The 22,003-nt window shown below is 39.2% G+C and overlaps 1 protein-coding gene across 8 annotated transcripts in view; it reads left to right on the top strand.

The window, feature by feature from the left end:
* The window catches only part of PKP4 (plakophilin 4), a 251,832-nt gene that overhangs the window by 179,415 nt on the left and 50,414 nt on the right, over nucleotides 1-22,003 (top strand). For 6 of the 8 annotated variants that reach the window (XM_082657876.1, XM_082657874.1, XM_082657877.1 and 3 more), the window contains 3 exons: nucleotides 7,452-7,583; nucleotides 7,694-7,884; nucleotides 17,296-17,848. In XM_082657876.1, the coding sequence (XP_082514002.1) occupies nucleotides 7,452-7,583; nucleotides 7,694-7,884; nucleotides 17,296-17,848 (876 nt within the window). The remainder of the gene's footprint in view (nucleotides 1-7,451; nucleotides 7,584-7,693; nucleotides 7,885-17,295; nucleotides 17,849-22,003) is intronic. The other 2 variants (XM_082657879.1, XM_082657875.1) reach the window with 1 other exon arrangement.

Below are 22,003 nucleotides of genomic sequence, written 5' to 3'. Positions count from 1 at the left end.
AATTATTTCTTGTTTTTTGGGTTTTTTGATGTTAATTTGTATGAGTTCTTTATGTATTTTGAATATTAACCCCTTAACGTATATATCATTTGCAAATATCTTCTCCCAGTCAGTGGGGTACCTTTTTGTTTTGTTGGTGTACGAAAGCTGTTTAGTTTGAGGTAGTCTCGTTTGTTTATTTTTGCTTTTGTTGTCCTTGCCTGGGGAGACAGAGCCAAAAAAATATTGCTAAGACTGGTGTCAAAGAGTGTACTGCCTATGTCTTGTTCTAGGGTTTTATGGTTTCAGATCTTACATTTGAGTCTTTAATCCATTTTGATTTTATTTTTGTATGTGTTGTAAAAAAAAAAAAAAAAAAAGTGACCCAGTTTCATTCTTTTGCATGTAGTTATCCAGTTTTCCTAACACCATTTATTGAAGTGACTGCCTTTCCCCATTGCATATTCTTGGCTTCTTTGTAGTAAATTAATTGACCATATAAGCATGGGGTTTTTTGGATTTGTTTGAGAAGGATAGGTCTTAACTTTTCTTTTGTTTGTTTGTTTGTTTGGTAGAATTCACCTGTGAAACCAGTCTGGGCCTGGGCTTTTGTCTGTTGGGAGTTTTTTTTTATTACTGATTTAATTTCATTACTAGCAATCAGTCTGCTCAGATTTTCTGTTTCTTCCTGATTCAGTCTTGAAAGATTTTGTGTTTCTAGGAATTGATCCATTTCTTCTAGGTTATCTGATTTGTTGGCGTGTAATTGTTTGAAGTAATCTCTTACAATCCTCTGTGTGGTGTCAGTTGTAACTTCTCCTGCTTCATTTCTGATTTTATTTATTTGAGTCCCCTCTCTGTTTTTCTTGATGAGTGTAGCCAAAGGTTTATCAATTTTATCTTTTCAGAGAACCAGCTTTTAGTTTCATTGATCTTTTCTATTGTTTTTTTAGTCTCTATTTTAGTTATTTCTGCTCCAATCTTTATTACTTCCTTCTTTCTGCTAACTTTGGGCTTTGTTCTTTTTCCAGTTCCTTTAGGTGTAAGGTTAGATTATTTATTTCAGAATTTTCTTGTTTCCTGAGGTAGTCCTGTATCACTATAAACTTTCCTCTTAAAACTGATTTTGCTTAGTCCCGTAGATTTTGAAATATTGTGTTTCCACTTTGTCTCAAAGTATTTTTTTATTTCTTCTTTGATTCCTTCATTGACCCATTGGTTGTTTAGTTGCATGTTGTTTAGCCTTCAGGTGTTTGTGGTTTTGCCAGTTTTCTTCTCGTTATTGATTTCTAGTTCCATACTATTATGGTCAGAAAACACACTTGATGTGATTTCAGTCTTCATAAATTTATCGAGACTTGTTTTGTGGCCTAACATGTGATCCATCCTGGAGAATGTTCCATGTGCCTTAGAAAAGAATGTGTATTGTGTGTGTGTGTGTGTGTGTGTGTGTATATATATATATATATATATATATATATATATATATATATATATACACACATACATTAAGTCTATTTGGTCTGATGTGTTGTTTAAAGTCAATGTTCCCTTATTGACTGTCTGGTTGATCTGTCCATTGATGTAAGTGGGGTGTTAAAGTCCCCTATTATCGTATTGCTGTCAGTATTTCTCTTTATGTATTTAGGTGCTCCTGTGTTGGGTGCATAGCTGTTTACAAGTTATGTCCTTTTGTTGGATTGATCCCATTATCATTATGTAATGCCCTTCTTTGTCTCTTGTCACAGTCTGTATTTTAAATTTTATTTTGCCTGATAGAAGTATTGCTACCCCAGCTTTCTTTTCATTTCTGTTTGCATGGAACATCTTTTTCCATCCCTTCATTTGTGTGTTTGGATCTGAAGTGAGTCTCTTGTAGGCAGCATATATATGGGTCTTGTTTTTTTAATCCATTCTGCGCCACCCTATGTCTTTTGACTGGAGCATGTTGTCTACTTCCATTAAAAGTAATTATTGATAGGAACATACTTATGGCCTTTTTTTTTTTTTTTTTTTTGCGGTTTGCGGGCCTCTCACCGTTGTGGCCTCTCCCGCTGCGGAGCGGTGGCTCCAGATGCGCAGGCTCAGGGACCATGGCTCAGGGGCCCAGCCGCTCCGCGGCATGTGGGATCCTCCCGGACCGGGGCACGAACCCCTGTCCCCTGCATTGGCAGGTGGACTCTCAACCACTGCGCCACCAGGGAAACCCCATGGCCATTTTGTTAATTGTTTTCTGGCTGTTTTTATACTTCTTCTATGTTCCTTCCTTCTTCTCTTGTTCTCTTCCCTTGTGATTTGATGGCTTTCTTTAGTGTAATGTTTATATTTCTTTCTCTTTATTTTTTGTGTATCTGTTACAGGTTTTCGGTTTGTGGTTCCCATGAGTTTTATATATAACAGCCTATGAATATAGCAGTCTATTTTAAGTTGATGGTCACTTAAGTTTGTGCACTTTCTAAAAGCACTACTTTTTTTACTCCCCTCCCTGAACATTTTATGTTTTTGAGGTCATATTTTATTTTTATTTTGTGTATCACTTAACTCATTCTTTTAGATATAGATGATTTTACTACTTTTGTCCTTTAACCTTCATACTGACCTTTTAGGTGGTCGATCCACTACTTTTACTAAATGTTTCCCTTTACCCGTGCTATTTTTTTCTTTCATCTTGTTCATTTGTTTGTTTGTTTCTAGTTATAGCCTTTTCTTTTCCATTTAAAAAAGTCCTTTTAACATTTTTTTAAGACCAGTTTAGCGATGATGAACTTCTTTAGCTTTTACTTGTTTGGAAAACTCTTTATCTCTCAATTCTGAATGATAATCTTGCTGGGTAGGGTATTCTTGGTTGTAAGTTTTTCCTTTTGTTACTTTGACTATATCATGCCACTCCTTTATGGCCTGTAAAGTTTCTGCTGAAAAATCAGCCAATTGCCTTATGGCATATTAACCCTTGTATGTGACTTTTTGTTTTTCTCTCTTTATCTTTAACTATTGCCATTTAATTATGTCTTGGTGTGTATCTCTTTGAGTTCATCTTATTTGGGACTTGGTGCTTCCTGCACCTGGATATCTGTTTTCTTCCCCAGGTTAGGGGAGTTTCAGCCATTGTTTCTTCAGATGGATTTTCTGTCCTTTTCTCTCTCTCTTCTCCTTCTACAGACCCTGTAATGTGAATGTTAGATAGTTGATGTTGTTGCAGTAGTCCCTTAAACTATCCTCATTTTTTAAATTCTTTTTCCTTTTTGCTCTTCTTACTAAGTGATTTTCACCATCCTGTCTTCCATATCACTGATATGTTATTCTGCATCCTCTAATCTGCTGTTGATTTCCTCTAGTGTGTTTTTTACTTCAGTTATTTTATTCTTCAATTCTGATTAGTTTTTTTTTATATTTTCCCTCTCTTTTTTGAAGTTCTCCCTGAGTTCATCCATTCTTCATCCTAGTTTGGTGAGCATCTTTATGACCATTATTTTGAACTCTACCTGGTAAATTGTTTATCTCCATTTTGTTTAGTTCTTTTTCTGAGTTTCTGTCTTGTTTTTTTCATTTGGAAGCTGTTCCTTTGTCTTCTCATTTGTCTAACTCTCTGTGTTTGTTTCTATGCATTAGGCATATCATCTATTTCTCCTGGTCCTGAAAAGGTGGTCTTATGTAGAAAGTCCCCTGTGAGGTACAGTATCACAATTCCTCCTGGTCACAAGAGCCAGGATATCCAGGGCTACCCCTGTGTGTGCCCTCTTGTTGTGGTTAGACCACTATTGCTACAGGCACTCTGGTAGGCTGGGCTCACCCCCTTGGTCCAGCCAGCTGATAGGTTTTTCCTCAACTGCTGCAGGCACACTGATGTGTGGGGCTGGTCCCCAGCTCAACTGGCTGCAAGGCCAGCCGGAACTGTTGCAGACATGCTGATATGCTGAGCTAGCTCCCTGGAGTGAGAGCCACTTTGGAGGGGTGCCAGTGCTGGCTGGGACTACCCACTGGCTGGGGCAGAGTGAGAACCACTTTAAAGGGGCCCGCTGGGGCAGGTGGGTTGTGCAGGGCTGGTCCTCGGGAACACCTGGGGAGGGTGCACAGTGTTAGTTAGGTTGAGAAAAGAGAAACAGAAATGGCAGCTGCCAGCAACAGGTCAGCCAGGGGGAAGGAAAGTGAAAAGAAACATAATGGCATCTGACAGTGTTTCCATTCCCAAAGGAAGTTCCACCAGATACCTGCCGTCTGGCACATACCCCCAAATAGTCAGTGAATCTCCTTCTCATATGACCTCGATGCTTTTCAGGCTGTTGCTTCTGCCCTGGTACCTGGAACAGGTGAGTTTGTGTGTGAGCTCTTTATGGGCAGTCTTGGTTTCCCACAGCCCTCTGGCTCTTCCAGACTTAAGCCTTGCTGGTTTTCAAAGCCAGACGTTATGGGGGCTTGTCTTCCTTGTGCAGCTCCCCTGGTCTGGGGAGCGTGACGTGGGACTTGGGTCCCTCGCTCCTCAGGGGTCCTCCACGGTTGTAATATCTCTCCCGTTTGTGGGTTGCTGCACTAAGTGTGTGCGTTCTGACTAGACCGTGTATCTCCCCCTCCTACCCATCTCAATGTGGACTTTTCTTTATATCCTCAGTTGTAGAAAATCTGTTCTGCTAGTCTTCAGGCCATTCTCAGACATGGTTGTTCTATCCGTAGTTGCAGTTTTGTGTATCTGTAGGAGGAAGTGAGCTCAGGATCCTCCTACTCTGCCATCTTGATCCCATCAAGATTATTTTAAATAGCTTCTCTTAGAAAAGAGTGTAAATGAGCACAATTGCTTGTCACCTGGTTTGTGAGAAAATGTTCCATTGGATAAAGAGACAAAATTGCTGAAGTACAGATTTTTAGCGTGTCTCTTTTTCTTTTCTTATTTAAATAATATCTCCTAATGGTTAAAAAGAGAGAGACATACACAGAACTCTAATGGTTTTGGTTTCCATGGTGATAATTTTTCAGATTCTGACACTGCATGCCACCTAGTGTTTCCAAGCCAAGAGCTTTGATGTAATGGTATCCCAGGTTTTATCTTGTACTAAAGCTGAAGCTAGGAGCTATCTAAACGTCTTTTTCTTTTTAAAAGTGGCACACTTTTCCATTATGCCAGTGCTTGAAACTGCCAGATTGGTGCTTCCATGTCTATAGTCTGTTGCCATTTCCTTTGTGATTTTCCAGTGTTCCGTTCCTGGATGAAATAAAGGTGGATTACTACCTAGCTCTGATCTCAGGTCCTCTCTTGTTTAGCTTCTCTGAGGCATTCCATTCCCTGTAAAACTCTTATAACCTAGCAAACTATGTATTTTACTTAGTCCCTAATAAAACTCCTTCAAGAATTGCTGTGTAAGAGTGTTTAGAACTGTGGAAAGACAGAAGACTTACAAATGAAGCAGATTACTCTCCACTGTTATCAGCCTGATACAGACTTAGATCATGTTTCCGTGTGTACCAGGGAATCCACATACAATCTGAAATCTGTATTGAAATTCCAAACTTAAGAATTCAGGGCTTCCCTGGTGGCGCAGTGGTTGAGAGTCTGCCTGCCGATGCAGGGGACATGGGTTCGTGCCCCGGTCCGGGAAGATCCCACATGCCACGGAGCGGCTGGGCCCGTGGGCCATGGCCGCTGAGCCTGCGCGGCCGGAGCCTGTGCTCCGCAACGGGAGAGGCCACAACAGTGAGAGGCCCGCGTACCGCAAAAAACAAAAAAAGAATTCAGAACTATCACAGAGTTCTGCTACCTAGAAGTGTAATGTCAAATGATAAACCTAGAGACAGGTTCATCAAAAACCTATATTAAGAATGTCAGCAAATCTTTCTGGAGGCTAGGAAACAAAACCTTGGCTTGAATCTGACATCAAGTTAAAGGTTTAGAATTGTGGCATCCCAGTTTTCCTGTAAACCCTATATTCACTTTCCAAACTAGCTTGATCAGCAATGCCTAAAAGTTTTACTTTGCTTTTCATAGACAAACCTTATTGAACACAATAAAGTAAAGCCCACAGCACAATGCCAGGCATGAATCAGTGCTCAATAAAGAGAAGCTGCTATTCTTACTGGGAATTTGTTTGTTCAATAAATATTTACTGAGCACCTACTGAGTGCTATGCACCTATCCTAGGCACTGAGGATACAACAGTAAACAAAGCAGACAAAAGTCCCTGCCTGCTTTGAGCTTATAGTCTAGTGGAGAGAGATGGTGATAAGTGCTATAAAGAAAGGGCAAACTGGCCTCCTGTGGTAAGTGGATACTGCTTAGATATTACTTCCTTTAGGAAATTTTTCCTAAGCTCCTTTCCCCCGACAGTAACACAAACATGTGCATGCACGGTGACACACAAACACTGTATCTTTTCTCAGCTGCATGCTTAGAGCCTGGCATATAGTAGGGCCTTAATAAATAGTTAAAGAAAGAAAGTCAAAAAGGAAAGACTAATTTCAATCCTTAGGATTGTGTGTTAAACTCAGAATGTGATACCGATTCGATTTAAATCTGTAAAGTGAGAGTGAAGTGGCATGCCTGAAAAAAAATGTTTGTTAGCAACATGAGGGTTAAACTTGAGGAAAGAAAGACTTGTCATGAATATAATCAGAATATGGGCAAATATATTTTGAAGAACCTAGAGGAAAGAGAACATATTTGATTAGAACTGGGAAAAGGCAGTAAAAGCTACACCACCTAAATTTGCAGCATAAAAAAGAGGTTGGAATCGGGAAGAAGATAAGTTGTTTTGTTTTGTTTTTTAAGTTCAAGATGGCAAAATGATACAGTTGAAAATAAAACAAGATAATGGGCGAGACAGATTTGAGTAAAGAAAACAATAATGAGGTTAGATTTGTCTATATTCATTTTGTAAAGACTATAAGAATAAAATAAGCAAATGGATAAGAAATTTAAATTTCCATTGTTGGCAATTCTGAAAACTCTGCACAGAGTTCCTTTGATTTTAGATGATATGAAATGTGACATAAAAAGCTAGCCTTACCTTCAGAGGTTTCATCACCAAGCTCAATAATGTGAATATCATGCAAGTTTTCATTTCAACAGTTTGAGATATGGAGGATCTTTTTTTACATAGTCACCCTTCTCACTCCATCTGTTAATCCTCTTGGAGGAACTCACCCTGAGAGGTGAGTTTTCCAAGGGGTAACAAGGTCAGTTTTCAGATTTTAATTTAATGTAGTATGTAAGTTAATTTGTGGCTGGTAATCAGGATGAGAAACATTCATGAAATTTAGCAAAATATATTAATAAACTGAGTATATGGAACACTTTCATATAGAAAAGAGTCAAAATGTGCAGTTTAAGGTGAAAATAGTCTTGTATTAACTTGTATGAAGTCTTGAGTTAATAGTCTTGTATTAAGATTATAAGACATTACTGACAAATACCTGAACCCTTTTTTTAGCAAGTTTTTATGTATTATTTTCGTTGAGTTTAGCTGATTAAACTTATCTTCTTCCAGATGTGCCAAATACTGGTGTAAACAAACCTAGAGCTTCGGACGCTGTCCATCCCAATAACTATCTCATCAGGACAGAGCCAGAGCAAGGAACCCTCTACTCACCAGAACAGACGTCTCTCCATGAAAGTGAGGGTCTGTTGTATTATCTTCTAAGTATTAGATTTGCTTTTAATACTTCCATTTTGAAAATGAGCATCAGAAGTGTAAAATGAAGATATATTCTGCTGGTTTCATTCCTTCAGGATCATTGGGTAACTCAAGAAGTTCAACACAAATGAATTCTTATTCCGACAGTGGATACCAGGAAGCAGGGAGTTTCCACAACAGCCAGAACTTGAGTAAGGCAGATAATAGGCCACAACATTCATTCATAGGATCAACTAATAACCACCTGGTGAGGAATTCAAGAGCTGAAGGACAAACACTGGTTCAGGTAAGCCAAATACATCTCGATCCTTTTTTTAAAAATGGACTCATTTTACACTATGAGTCCATGATGTTAATGAAATTTTACGCTTGAAATCTAAAACTGCATTAGTTCCTATTAATGAATTCTGATAAATTCTAGACGTTGGAGAGTAATTTTTCTGTAAGCAGCAAGTTTGGCATGAGGGGAATAGTCCACGGAGAGTGTGAGAGGATTGGGTGGAATGTTCTAGTCCCTGAGGGGTTATGAGTTCCTAAAAATACTAGAGCTAAAATATGCTGTAAAGAGTTCTAGAGGGCAAAGCACTATTCCCACACCTGCACAAAATGGGCCTGGCCCATTCTAACCAAAGTTTTTGCCTTCATCATTGGAATTGTTCTCTGAAAACGTATTCTTTTGCTTTGCTAGAATATAGTTATTCCTGCCTATAGGGAGCTACTATATAGAAGCATAACTATTCTGTTAAGGTTTTCTTACTTGATAGTCAAAAATAATAATGCATATGTATTTATAAAAACTCCTTAACTCCTCACTCACTGCCACTTTATTCACCTCAGTCCACCATCATATGCCAGAATTAATAAAAGTAATAGGAGTCCCGAGTGGCAATAAGTAGTGAGGATCTCTCTGTCCAAGTACCCCCGTGATTTCTCTGGAGCTGAAAAATGGCAAGATGATCAAAGAAGTCAGGCGAACCCTAAGCTTCTCTTAATGCGATACAGGAAGCCCTGAAGGTACACACAGCAGCGGGCAATGCCAAAGGAGAAACACAAAACGACTTTGGCTCAGCAATTTAAGGGAAACTTTTAAGTATTAAGAGACATTTCTGGGGCTTCCCTGGTGGCGCAGTGGTTGAGAGTCCGCCTGCTCATGCAGGGAACACGGGTTCGTGCCCTTGTCCGGGAGGATCCCACATGCCGCGGAGCAGCTAGGCCCGTGAGCCATGGCCGCTGGGCCTGCGCGTCCGGAGCCTGTGGTACGCAACGGGAGAGGCCACAACAGTGAGAGGCCTGCGTACCACAAAAAAAAAAAAAGAAAGAAAGAAAAGAAACATTTCTGTATTAAAACAAACACAAATATGGTGCATGAATTTTAAGGTAAGACAGGAAATCTTGTGCCCATAGCAAACTACTTCCAGCTGCAGACCCCTCTCCACCAGCTCCATTCCTCAGATGGTACATTTACTCCTCTGCTGTTAGGGATGCTCTGATGAAACACTCTGGGAAACTTTGGACTAAATGCTTACAGGAGTTCATCTGCTTAGGTGAATTTCTATGTTGGCAGGTCTGAAGTCACACTTACGAATAATAATTAATTACACAGATTGTCTATTTTGCCCCTAAGAGTGGCTATGAGACCTTTTTAATTAATTAATTTATTTTTTAACTTACGGTAAGTTAAGTTTGTTCCTGGAGATTGCAAGACCATCTTTAAAACTGAACTTGCATGTATTCTGGGGAACACAATTTCTAGATATCTGGGCCAAGTGTCATCCCATTTTGATAGTAAACAGCTTATGTGTGGGATTTTTTAAATTATCTTTAGCACTATTAGTAAACCCCAAGTACAGATTTTAATTTTCCAACTGCCTACTAATTTTTTTGTTTTGTTGTGTTTTTTAACATCTTTTTTGGAGTATAATTGCTTCACAATGTTGTGTTAGTCTCTGCTGTATAACAAAGTGAATCAGCTATATGTATACGTATATCCCCATATCCCCTCCCTCTTGCATCTCCCTCCCACCCTCCCTGTTTCACCCTTCCAGGTGGTCACAAAGCACCAAGTTGATCTCCCTGTGCAACGTGGCTGCTTCCTATTAGCTATCTGTTTTACATTTGATAGTGTATATATGTCAATGCTACTCTCTCACTTCATCCCAGCTTACCCTTCCCCCTCACTGTGTCCTCAAGTCCATTCTCTACTTCTGTGTCTTTATTCCTGTCCTGCCCCTAGGTTCATTAGAACCTTTTTTTTTTTTTTTTTTTTTTAGATTCCATGTATATGTGTTAGCATACAGTATTTGTTTTTCTCTTTCTGACTTACTTCACTCTCTATGACAGACTCTAGGTCCCTCCATCTCACTACAAGTAACGCAATTTCATTTCTTTATATGGATGAGTAATATTCCCATGTATGTATGTGCCACATCTTCTTTATCCATTCATCTGTCAATGGACAATTAGGTTGCTTCCATGTCCTGGCCATTGTAAATAGTGCTGCAATGAACATTGTGGTACATGTCTCTTTTTGAATTATGGTTTTCTCAGGGTACATGCCCAGTAGTGGGATTGCTGGTATATGGTATGGTATGGTAGTTCTATTTTTAGTTTTTTAAGGAACTTCCATACTGTTCTCCATAGTGGCTGTATCAATTTACATTCCCACCAACAGTGCAGGAGGGTTCCCTTTTCTCCACACCCTCTCCAGCATTTATTGCTTATAGATTTTTGATGATGGCCATTCTGACCGATGTGAGGTGATACTTCATTGTAGTTTTGATTTGCATTTCTCTAATGATTAGTGATATTGAGCATCCTTTCATGTGTTTGTTGGCTATCTGTATATCTTCTTTGGAGAAATGTCTATTTAGGTCTTCTGCCCATTTTTGGATTGGGTTGTTTGTATTTTTGATATTGAGCTGCATGAGCTGCTTATATATTTTGGTGATCAATCCTTTGTCAGTTGCTTTATTTGCAAATATTTTCTACCATTCTGAGGGTTGTCTTTTTGTCTTGTTTATGGTTTCCTTTGCTGTGCAAAAGCTGTGAAGTTTCATTAGGTCCCATTTGTTTATTTTTGTTTTTATTTCCATTTCTCTAGGAGGTGGGTCAAAAAGGATCTTGCTGTGATTTATGTCAAAGAGTCTGCTGCCTATGTTTTCCTCTAAGAGTTTTATAATGTCTGGCCTTACATTTAGGTCTTTAATCCATTTTGAGTTTATTTTTGTATACGGTGTTAGGGAGGGTGCTAATTTCATTCTTTTACATGTAGCTGTCCAGTTTTCCCAGCACCACTTATTGAAGAGGCTGTATTTTCTGCATTGTATATTCTTGCCTCCTTTATCAAAGATAAGGTGACCATATGTGCATGGGTTTATCTCTGGGCTTTCTATCCTGTTCCATTGATCTATATTTTCTGTTTTGGGGCCAGTACCATACTGTCTTGGTTACTGTTGCTCTGTATTATAGACTGAAGTCAGGGAGCCTGATTCCTCTAGCTCCGTTTTTCTTTCTCAAGAGTGCTTTGGCTACTTGGGGTCTTTTGTGTTTCCATACAAATTGTGAATTTTTTGTTCTAGTTCTGTGAAAAATGCCATTGGTAGTTTGATAGGGATCACGTTGAATCTGTAGATTGCCTTGGGGAGTATAGTCATTTTCATAATGTTGATTCTTCCAATCCAAGAACATGGTATATCTCTCCATCTGTTTGTATCATCCTTAATTTCTTTCATCAGTGTCTTATAGTTTTCTGCATACAGAAAACTTTTGCATTCCTTGTGGGCCTCAATTAGGTGTCCACAGTTCTCTTGTCCTTTCTCAATCACGCATCGCACACCTTCTTGGTCTCTGGGCAGGCACAGCAGGGCTGCAGAGGCTTCTTCTCCTGCGACTCAGATGGGGCAGGGCTTGTGGCCGCCAAACCAGGCATTTTTTGCACCAAAAGCAGCAACTAGCACAGACACCCTAAACGCCAGCCTCCGCAAACGCCGCCGATTGCCTGCAATCTTTATGTTTATTCCTAGGTGTTTTATTCTTTTCATTGCAGAGGTAAATGGGAGTGTTTCCTTAATTTCTCTTTCAGATTTTTCATCATTGGTGTATAGGAATGCATGAGATTTCTGTACATTAATTTTGTATCCTGCTACTTTACCACATTCATTGATTAGCTCTAGCAGTTTTCTAGTAGCATCTTTAGGATTCTCTGTGTATAGTATCATGTCATCTGCAAACAGTGACAGCTTTACTTCTTCTTTTCCGATTTGGATTCCTTTTATTTCTTTTTCTTCTCTGATTACTGTGGCTAAAACTTCCAAAACTATGTTGAATAATATTTGTGAGCGTGGCATCCTTGTCTTGTTCCTGATTTTAGAGGAAATGGTTTCAGTTTTTCACCACTGAGGACGATGTTGGCTTTTTCACCACTGAGGACGATGTGGGTTTGTCATATATGGCCTTTATTTGTTGAGGTAAGTTCCTTCTATGCCTACTTTCTGGAGAGCCTTTATCATAAATGGGTGTTGAATTTTGTCAAAAGCTTTTTCAGCGTCTATTGAGATGATCATATGATTTTTATCCTGCAGTTTGTTAATATGGTGTATCACATTGATTGATTTGCGTATATTGAAGAATCCTTGCATTCCTGGGATAAACGCCACTTGATCATGGTGTATGATCCTTTTAATGTGCTGTTGGATTCTGTTTGTTAGTATTTTTGTTGAGGATTTTTGCATCTAGGTTCATCAGTGATATTGGTCTGTAGTTTTCTTTTTTTGGGACGTCTTTGTCTGGTTTTGGTATCAGGGTGATGATGGCCTTGTAAAATGAGTTTGGGAGTATTCCTCCCTCTGCTATTTTGGCAGAGTTTGAATAGGATAGGTGCTAGCTCTTCTCTAAATGTTTGGTAGCATTCACCTGTGAAGCCATCTGGTCCTGGGCTTTTGTTTGTTGGAAGATTTTTAATCACAGTTTCAATTTCAGTGCTTGTGATGGGTCTGTTTATATTTCTATTTCTTCCTGGTTCAGTCTCGGAAGGTTGTGCTTTTCTAAGAATTTGTCCATTTCTTCCAGGTTGTCCATTTTATTGGCGCATAGTTGCTTATAGTAATCTCTCATGATCCTTTGTATTTCTGCAGTGTCAGTTGTTACTTCTCCTTTTTCATTTCTAATTCCGTTGAGTTGAGACTTCTCCCTTTTTTTCTTGATGAGTCTGGCTAATGGTTTATCAATTTTGTCTATCTTTTCAAAGAACCAGCTTTTAGTTTTATTGATATTTGCTATTGTGTCCTTCATTTCTTTTTCATTTATTTTTGATCTGATCTTTAGGATCTCTTTCATTCTGCTAACTTTGGGGGGGTTTTTTTGTTGTTCTTCTTCTTTCTCTAATTGCTTAGGTGTAAGGTTAAGCTGTTTATTTGAGATTTTTCTTGTTTCTTGAGGTAGGATTGTATTGCTATAAACTTCCCTCTTAGAAATGCATTTGCTTCATCCCATAGGTTTTGGGTTGCCGTGTTTTCATTGTCATTTGTCTCTAGATATCTTTTGATTTCCTCTTTGATTTCTTTAGTGATCTCTTGGTTATTTAATAGCATAGTGTTTAGCCTCCATGTGTCTGTATTTTTTACAGTTTTTTTCCTGTGATTGATATCTAGTCTCATAGCATTGTGATCAGAAAAGATACTTAATATGATTTCAATTTTCTTAAATTTACCAAGGCCTGATGTGTGACCCGAGATATGATCTATCCTGGAGAATGTTCCATGAGCACTTGAGAAGAAAGCGTATTCTATTGTTTTTGGACGGAATGTCCTATAAGTATCAATTAAGTCCATCTTGTTTAATGTGTCATTTAAAGCTTGTGTTTCCTTATTTAATTTCATTTTGGATGTTCTGTCCACTGGTGAAAGTGGGGTGTTAAAGTCCCCTACTATGAATGTGTTACTGTCAATTTCCCCTTTTATGGCTGTTAGCATTTGCTTTATATATTGAGGTGCTCCTATGTTGGGTGCATAAATATTTACAATTGTTATATCTTCTTCTTGGATTGATCCCTTGATCATTATGTAGTGTCCTTCTTTGTCTCTTGTAATAATCTTTATTTTAAAGTCTATTTTGTCTGATATGAGAATTGCTACTCCAGCTTTCTTTTGATTTCCATTTGCATGGAATATCTTTTTCCATCCCCTCACTTTCAGTCTGTATGAGTCCCTAGGTCTGAAGTGGGTGTCTTGTAGACAGCATATATATGGGTCTTGTTTTTGTATCCATTCAGCCAATCTGTGTCTTTTGTTTGGAGCATTTAATCCATTTACATTTAAGGTAATTATCAATATGTATGTTCCCATTACCATTTTTAAATTGTTTTGGGTTTGCTCTTGTAGGTCTTTTCCTTCTCTTATGTCTCCTGTCTAGAGAAGCTCCTTTAGCATTTGTTGTAAAGCTGGTTTGGTGGTGCTGAATTCTCTTAGCTTTTGCTTGTCTGTAAAGGTTTTCATTTCTCTGTCAAATCTGAATGAGTTCATTGCTGGGTAGAGTAATCTTGGTTGTAGGTTTTTCCCTTTCATCACTTTCAATATGTCCTGCCACTCCCTTCTGGCTTGCAGAGTTTCTACTGAAAGATCAGCTGTTAATCTTACGGGGATTCCTTTGTATGTTATTTGTTGCTTTTCCCCTGCTGCTTTTAATATCTTTTCTTTGCATTTAATTTTTGATAGTTTGATTATTATGTGTCTCGGTGTGTTTCTCCTTGGGTTTGTCTTTTGTGGCACTCCCTGCGCTTCCTGGACTTGATTGACTATTTCCTTTCCCATGTTAGGGAAGTTTTCAACTATAAGCTCTTCAAATATTTTCTCAGGCCCTTTCTTTTTCTCTTCTTCTTCTGAGACCCATATAATTAGAATGTTGATGTGTTTAATATTGTCCCAGACATCTCTGTGACTGTCCTCAATTCTTTTTTCTTTATTCTGCTCTGCAGCAGTTATTTCCACTATTTTATCTTCCAGGTCACTTATCCGTTCTTCTGCCTCAGTTATTCTGCTATCAATTCCTTCTAGAGAATTTTTAATTTCATTTATTGTGTTGTTCATCATTGTTTATTTGCTCTTTAGTTCTTCTAGGTCCTTGTTAAACGTTTCTTGTATTTTCTCCATTCTATTTCCACAATTTTGGATCATCTTTACTATCATTACTCTGAATTCTTTTTCAGGTAGACTCCCTATTTTCTCTTCATTTATTTTGTCTGTTTGGTTTTTACCTTACTCATTTATCTCCTGCATATTTCTCTGTCTTCTCATTTTGCTTAACTTACTGTGTTTGGGGTCACCTTTTCGCTGGCTGCAGGTTCATAGTTCTTGTTGTTTCTGGAGTCTGCCCCCAGTAGTTGAGGTTGGTTCAGTGGCTTGTGTAGGCTTCCTGGTGGAGGGGACTGGTGCCTGTGTTCTAGTGGGTGGGGCTGGATCTTGTCTTTCTGGTGGGCAGGCCACGTCCAGTGGTGTGTTTTGGGGTGTCTGTGAACTTAGTATGATTTTATGAAGCCTCTCTGCTAATGGGTGGGGTTGTGTTCCTGTCTTGCTAGTTATTTGGCATGGGGCATCCAGCGCTGGTGCTTGCTCTCCGTTGGGTGGAGCTGGGTCTTAACGTTGAGACTGTGATATCTGGGAGAGCTGTTGCCGATTGATATTATGTGGGGCCAGGAGGTCTCTGGTGGTCCAGTGTCATGAACTTTGCTCTCCCACCTCAGAGGCTCAGGCCTGACACCAGGCCGGAGCACCAAGACCCTGTCAGCCACATGGCTCAGAAGAAAAGGGAGAAAAAAATAAAGAAAAATAATAATTAATAAAATAATAGAAAATAATTCAAATTAAAAAAATAAGAAAGCAATTTGAAAAACACGAAGAGAGCAACCAAACCAATAAACAAATCCACGAATGATAACAAGCACTAAAAACTATACTAAGATAAACATAAATATCAGAAACAAGTTAGTCGCAGACAGCAAACCCCAAGTCTACAGTTGCACCCAAAGTCCACCGCCTCAATTTTGGGTTTACGCATTGTCTATTCTGGTATTCCACATATGCAGGGTACCTCAAGTTGATTGTGGGGATTTTATCCACTGCTCCTGAGGCTGCACAGAGAAATTTCCCTTTCTCCTCTTTGTTCGCACAGCTCCTGGGTTTCAGCTTTGGTTTTGGTCCCATCTCTGCATGTAGGTCACCCTCAGGCTTCTGTTCCCGCCCAGACTGGACAGGGTTAAAGCAGCGGCTGATTAGGGGGCTCTCGCTCACTCACACGGGGGGATGGAGAGGTACGGTAGTTATAATTGGAATGCAGGGCGAGCCTGCGTTGGCAGAGGCCGGCATGATGTTGTGACAGCCTGAGGCACACTGTGTGTTCTCCTGCCTACTAATTTTTAAACTCCCTCTTTCTTGCCTTATTGTTTATTTTCAGTCACCTTCCCTCCCCAGATCTTCTCCTTTCCATGGCTATTGCCTTCCCAGAATTGTTGAGTTTGAGCACCCAAGTGGTCTCAGAGCAGGTGTTTCAGCCAGCCAACTGCTTATGACACGTGGAGACAAAACATGTTTCTTCTTATGGCATCTAAGAGTATACAAAGTCTGTGACTCATCCCTTTTCTTCTTTTATTGCCCCAACTAAAAGTGAAAGGGGGTTGATGACAACTGTACTCTAGTAGTCACTAAGGAGATACAGAAAAACCTTGGTCCTGAGCTTATAACCCACTGCCTCAGTCCAGCCACCATTCTTCTTCATTGTTGTCCTGCATCAAGAAAGGGATCTGAGACTCAGTGTTTGCAAAAGTCTATGGATTCATAGCCCTGGCAGAGATGTTCTTCATTTCCCAGTCTGGTCATTTGTAGCTGGCCAGAACTCAGCAGAGATTTTGAGCATACCTCCTGCTGGAACAGATTGAGGGTACTTGTATTTGCATCTCTTTTGATCCACCAGCTTAAGACAAGAGCTTATAAATCAAAGGAGGTAGAAAGAAATGGCTGAAATCACTAGCAGCCACACTTAAGCTAAAAGAAAAGATAGATTTGGCTAACGCACTAATGCAGCACTCACAGAGGAGAGCTGAGAGCACAGGCCCTATCCAAACGTTCAATTATTCCACTTTGAAAGAACCTTCCTTTTGTTAATGGGGCCAACCCATAAAGACAGTTGTAAAGGCAGTTATAGATACTGCTCTAGCTTTATCTAGATTAACATATTGGAAAAGTTTTGTTTTGTTTGTTTTGTTTTTGTTTTACACAAATGGGTTAACTTAGCCAAACTTTGACTCGCAGGGTACAAAATAAGTACACTGGTCCAGTGACCCTTCACACTTGCAATACAGCATAGTATGTGTTGTGGAAAATGTGTAGGCAGAGGGTAAAATAATGTAAAGACAAAAGAAAAAAAGAATATTAAATGTCTTTAGATCTCTCCTTACTGGTTGGTTTTAGTGTTCTGAAGGGGAAAGTTGGAGATTAAAGCACCACCAAAAAAAAAAATAGTAGAACAAGAAAAACAGAATAAGGAAAAATTAAGATACAGCTCTACAGCAAAAAAAGGAAAAGAAACTTAGATGCCTAAAATAAATAGTGAATTCACATTCTATAGTGAGCTATGTACATTTTTTTGTGTAATGACAATGGACACACAACCCTGGATAAACCATTCTCTTTTCTCCCCCTTTCATCAGCCATCAGTAGCCAATCGGGCCATGAGAAGAGTTAGTTCAGTTCCATCTAGAGCACAGTCTCCTTCTTATGTTATCAGCACAGGCGTGTCTCCTTCAAGGGGGTCACTGAGAACTTCTCTTGGTAGTGGATTCGGCTCTCCATCAGTGACCGACTCCCGACCACTGAACCCCAGTGCATACTCCTCCACCACATTACCTGCTCAGCGGGCAGCCTCTCCGTACTCTGCACAGAGACCCGCCTCCCCATCAGCTGTACGTCGGATTGGGTCGGTCACCTCCCGGCAGACCTCCAGTCCCAACGGGCCAACCCCTCAGTACCAAACGACCACCAGAGTGGGGTCCCCACTGACCCTGACGGATGCACAGACTCGAGTAGCTTCCCCATCCCAAGGCCAGGTGGGGTCATTATCCCCCAAACGCTCAGGGATGACTGCCGTACCGCAGCATCTGGGACCTTCACTGCAAAGGACTGTTCATGACATGGAACAATTTGGACAGCAGCAGTATGACATTTACGAGAGGATGGTTCCACCTCGGCCAGACAGCCTGACAGGTGAGTACAAGGGGACAGCCCTACACAAAGTCCAGCGGGAAAGTCTTCCATGTAACCGTTGTTGAAACAGAGCATGTAACTTGGAAAAAAGCTTACATTTTTATCTTAAAATTTATACTGCAGACTTCAGGCTGACTTGTCTTTCAGGCTCTATAATTTTTTTTCTTTTTGCGGTACCTGGGCCTCCCACTGCTGTGGCCCCTCCCGCTGCGGAGCACAGATTCCAGACGCGCAGGCTCAGTGGCCATGGCTCACGGGCCCAGCCGCTCCACGTTACGTGGGATCTTCCCAGACCGGGGCAAGAGCCCGCGTCCCCTGCGTCAGCAGGCAGACTCCCAACCACTGCGCCACCAGGGAAGCCCTGGACTCTATAATTTTTAATGCACCGAATTACACACATTTATATCACCAGACCTCTTTTGTAATGAATACATTTCCCCCATCCCTCACAATATTAGGATATAAGAGGTACTTTTTTACTTTTTAGAAGAATTGGTTGGAATTCTAAACTGTTTGTTGAGGTTTTTCACAGTGAAATAGTTTTCACTAGCTAGGCGTACCCATACTCAAAACCCTAAGATATGTTAAAAGGTGGTATCAGAATGTCTGTTCAAATTTTGTTTTTTAAAGAAATGCCCTAATAGTGTAGACTAGAATATGGATTTCCTCACTTACTGCCTTGATTTTTAGTATCCTGATGGGAAAGCACAAATTTCTTATGAATTACTACCTTCAAATGCCACTTGTATTAAATCAGAAAGACACCAACCAGGTCACTGGTAGTCCAACTGTTTCCTTCAGGGTTTTTTCACGGCGGGTACCCTACATGATGTATAGACTTGTTCTTTTGATTAAAATGAATTCATCTTTAGCTAGTGTTCTAAATTATATTTTAAAAGTAACATGTACATAATGGTAAAAAGAATTCAAACTATGCAGGGAAATATGAATTGAGAAGTGAAAGTCTCAGCCTTCTCTTTACCCTCACCCAGTCCCACTCACCAGTTTATGTATCTTCCAGAATGTTTGATTACATGTATGAGTATATACATTACATACAAATGTGCACACATTGTGTTTCTTTTTTATTTTTAATGCTGTTGGAATTCTATTATATATATCTTCTATACCTTGTTCATTTTTTAATATGTCAGAGTTCTACTTCATTCTCTCAAGGGATGCCTAGGACCCTATTTTATAGATGTATTATAATTTAATCACTTTGCTATTAATGGACATTTAGGTTTTCTCATTTTTAGCTGTTAGAGACAATGATGCAATATATATTATTCCTCCTGCATATTTGCACATAGCTACTAAGATAACTATGGGATCCATTTCTTGAAGTAGAATTGCTGGATCAAAATATGTGTGTATATTTTCTTAATGAAATACTGTCAAATTGCCCCCAGGAAGGTTTTATAGATTTCTATTTATACCAGTAGTTTGAGCGCATGTTCCCTACACCTTCACTAGCACTGCATGATGTCAAAGAGTTTCATCTTTGCCAGTCTGGCAGTTAAAAAGCTGTACCTCATTGTTTCAAGTGGCCTGTGTTGAGTAATGACTGAGGTTGATGATTTCATATGTTTATCAGCCATTTTATTGCTTTTCTGCAAACCATGAGTTCAGGTCGTCTATTTTTTTAATTTGTAAATGCTTATTATACTTGAAATAAATTAACCCCTTGTAATACACTTCTCAGGTATTTTTCTCATTTTGTAATTTGTCTTTTGACTTTGTTTTTGGTATTTCTTATTTACAGAAGTTTTTAATATTTTGTGAAGTAAGATTAATATCCTTTCCATATGGCTGCTGGGAAAGGTAAAGCCTTTTTGAAATTTTCTGATTGAAGAATCTTGCACAAAGAATTAATATTGAACTTGATTCTGAGCTCAAGGAAATTCCTAGTGGAGAAACTGCCTCTTTTTCATTCAGCCGTTAGAGGGGTGTCCTTGGCTTAGATATTTTCTGGCATGCCTCTGAAAAGTATGCAGCAGAGTGAGGTGGAATCATTTACGACATTCTGTCTCTGAAGGAAACCTTAAGAGATAAATAGTTCTGAGGATTTCTGTGCCCCAGCCCCGCCCCGTGTATGTGAACAACGGCTGTGCAGAAATCTATGTTTGCAGTAGAGTGAAGAGGAAGCCCAGGAAAGAAAGTGAGCACATAAAGTACTGTCTCCATGTTTAACCCTGGAGCGCTGATCTCCTTTGGTTTAAAAAACCTGCTTCTCTGACAGTGCAGGTGAAGTTAGACTTTATGTTTCAGGGGGAAAAAATTATACGTAGCCTATTATGGATTTTTTTTTTCCTAGAATATGACAGTCTTCAAAAGAAGTAAAGGGTTTCTTAAAATGTTCTAGGGACGCTTTGGTTTCCATCATCTAGCTACCTGCCCAATTAGTCTGAATGTGGATCCTAATTTGTAAATTCCTCTCTTTTTTTTTCTTATTTTAGAAAGTGATGCGCTTGTCATTATATTTACTATACTTCTGATTTCAAAGGCTTAATAACCTGCTAATTGATAAGCCTAAAGCAATATTTTATAATAGATTCAGACACTTGGATATTTGGTGATCATAATTTAAATGATGTATATAAATTACTTCCTACAACAGAAAAATATGTCTGCCTGAAAATATTCATTTCAGTATAATCATAGCATATCAAGACAAGTTTTGAGAATAAGAAGAATTCATATTTGGAAGATAAATTTATGTTTGTTTTCACTGACTTAAAATATAAAGGTTTTAAATCACAAGGAATATATCATTGAAGTAGGTAAACTAGTATGTAATTGTGGAATTGCAACATATCACTTGTCTTCCAGTTTAAAAGATATTAAGTTATAATAGCCTTTCTGCACAATCATTTTACTTAATCTATAGGGGCTATGTAATTTTGTAATTTTTTAAATGTTAATCTACAGTAGTTGTGTTTTTGTTTTAATGCATGAGTAGGTAAACAAAAATATTTACCATCATAATGTTATTCACAAAGATTTCTAATATCGAGAAATTGCTATTTCACTATAATTCTTAAGTTTTTATTTCCCATTATAGTCTATCACGTACAGTCATTTCATCTCACTAATAATCCTGTAACAGGGGGCTGTTTATTGGATACTTTTTATAGTTGTACGTGGTAACAAGCTCATTTGGTTACCTTTCTTGTGAAATCATAGTAAATGTTTATGAAAGTTTTCATATTATATGGATTCCAGTGAAGACTCCAGCTAGATCCTGGCACAGTGAGAATATCACATTCTGAACGGGGCAGAATGCTTTGGTCTCTTTTCACATCACTGTGGTGGTGAGCCAAGGCGGCTTAGCCAACTTTAGGAGCATCCAGGGCTCAGCTTGCCTCCGCCCAAGTGTTTGCGATCTTCAGAGTCTCACAGTAAATCAAGGGCTCTACTGAATATTAAAATAATGCCTCATACTGATAAGATTTCCAAGAACTAGGTGCATTTTCCTGCCCACTTTACGTCACCATTAACAAAATCAATGCCTGCAACTTTTGTTGAAGATACTCTTGGGCTCTATAAAGAAATGGAGTTTATACTGTGCTAAGAATGAGAAATCTGCCAGTGAATAAAAAGCTGAAATCCTCAGATGAGAACTTTACAACAGCAATCATAATATGGTCTTTAGAGTTACATGGGCTTCCATGAACCCCTGGTGAGCTAACCTCCCTCCTTAACCTTATGTCTGTGGAGGGCTCTGTCCAGTTCGAGGTTTCTCACACCATGTCTCATTGATCCTTGAGAAATAGCTTTGTCCAGTGCAATGACAGATCATGGAGGGGGCTTCCTCTCAGCCCCACCAGGAAGTAGCTCTCTGAAGGGGATGAACTACATTTCCTTTGGGGCTCTGTTTCATCAATTTTAAAATGGGAAGATTTGGCTGAATGAGCTCCCATTTATAAGATTGTATAAACCTGTGATCTTCATTTTAGCAAGTGAGGAGCCAGTAGCCAAAACCCACATTTGTTCATTTAATTTCTTCCCATGTCACGTTGCTGTCCGGGATTGGTAATAATCATTCATCTTAGAAGCTTTAATGTATTAACTTTCTTGCCACTCCTCACTAAGCAACATGTAATTATCACTCACATTCAGGCCCATTCACTTTAGTTGTCATATGATTAACTG

The sequence above is a fragment of the Grampus griseus genome, assembly GCF_964374135.1.
Source record: "Grampus griseus genome assembly, chromosome: 7".
NCBI classification, from domain to species: domain Eukaryota; kingdom Metazoa; phylum Chordata; class Mammalia; order Artiodactyla; family Delphinidae; genus Grampus; species Grampus griseus.
The sequence above is the reverse complement of the archived record's forward strand: the minus strand, read 5'-3'. Positions and strand labels throughout refer to the sequence as shown.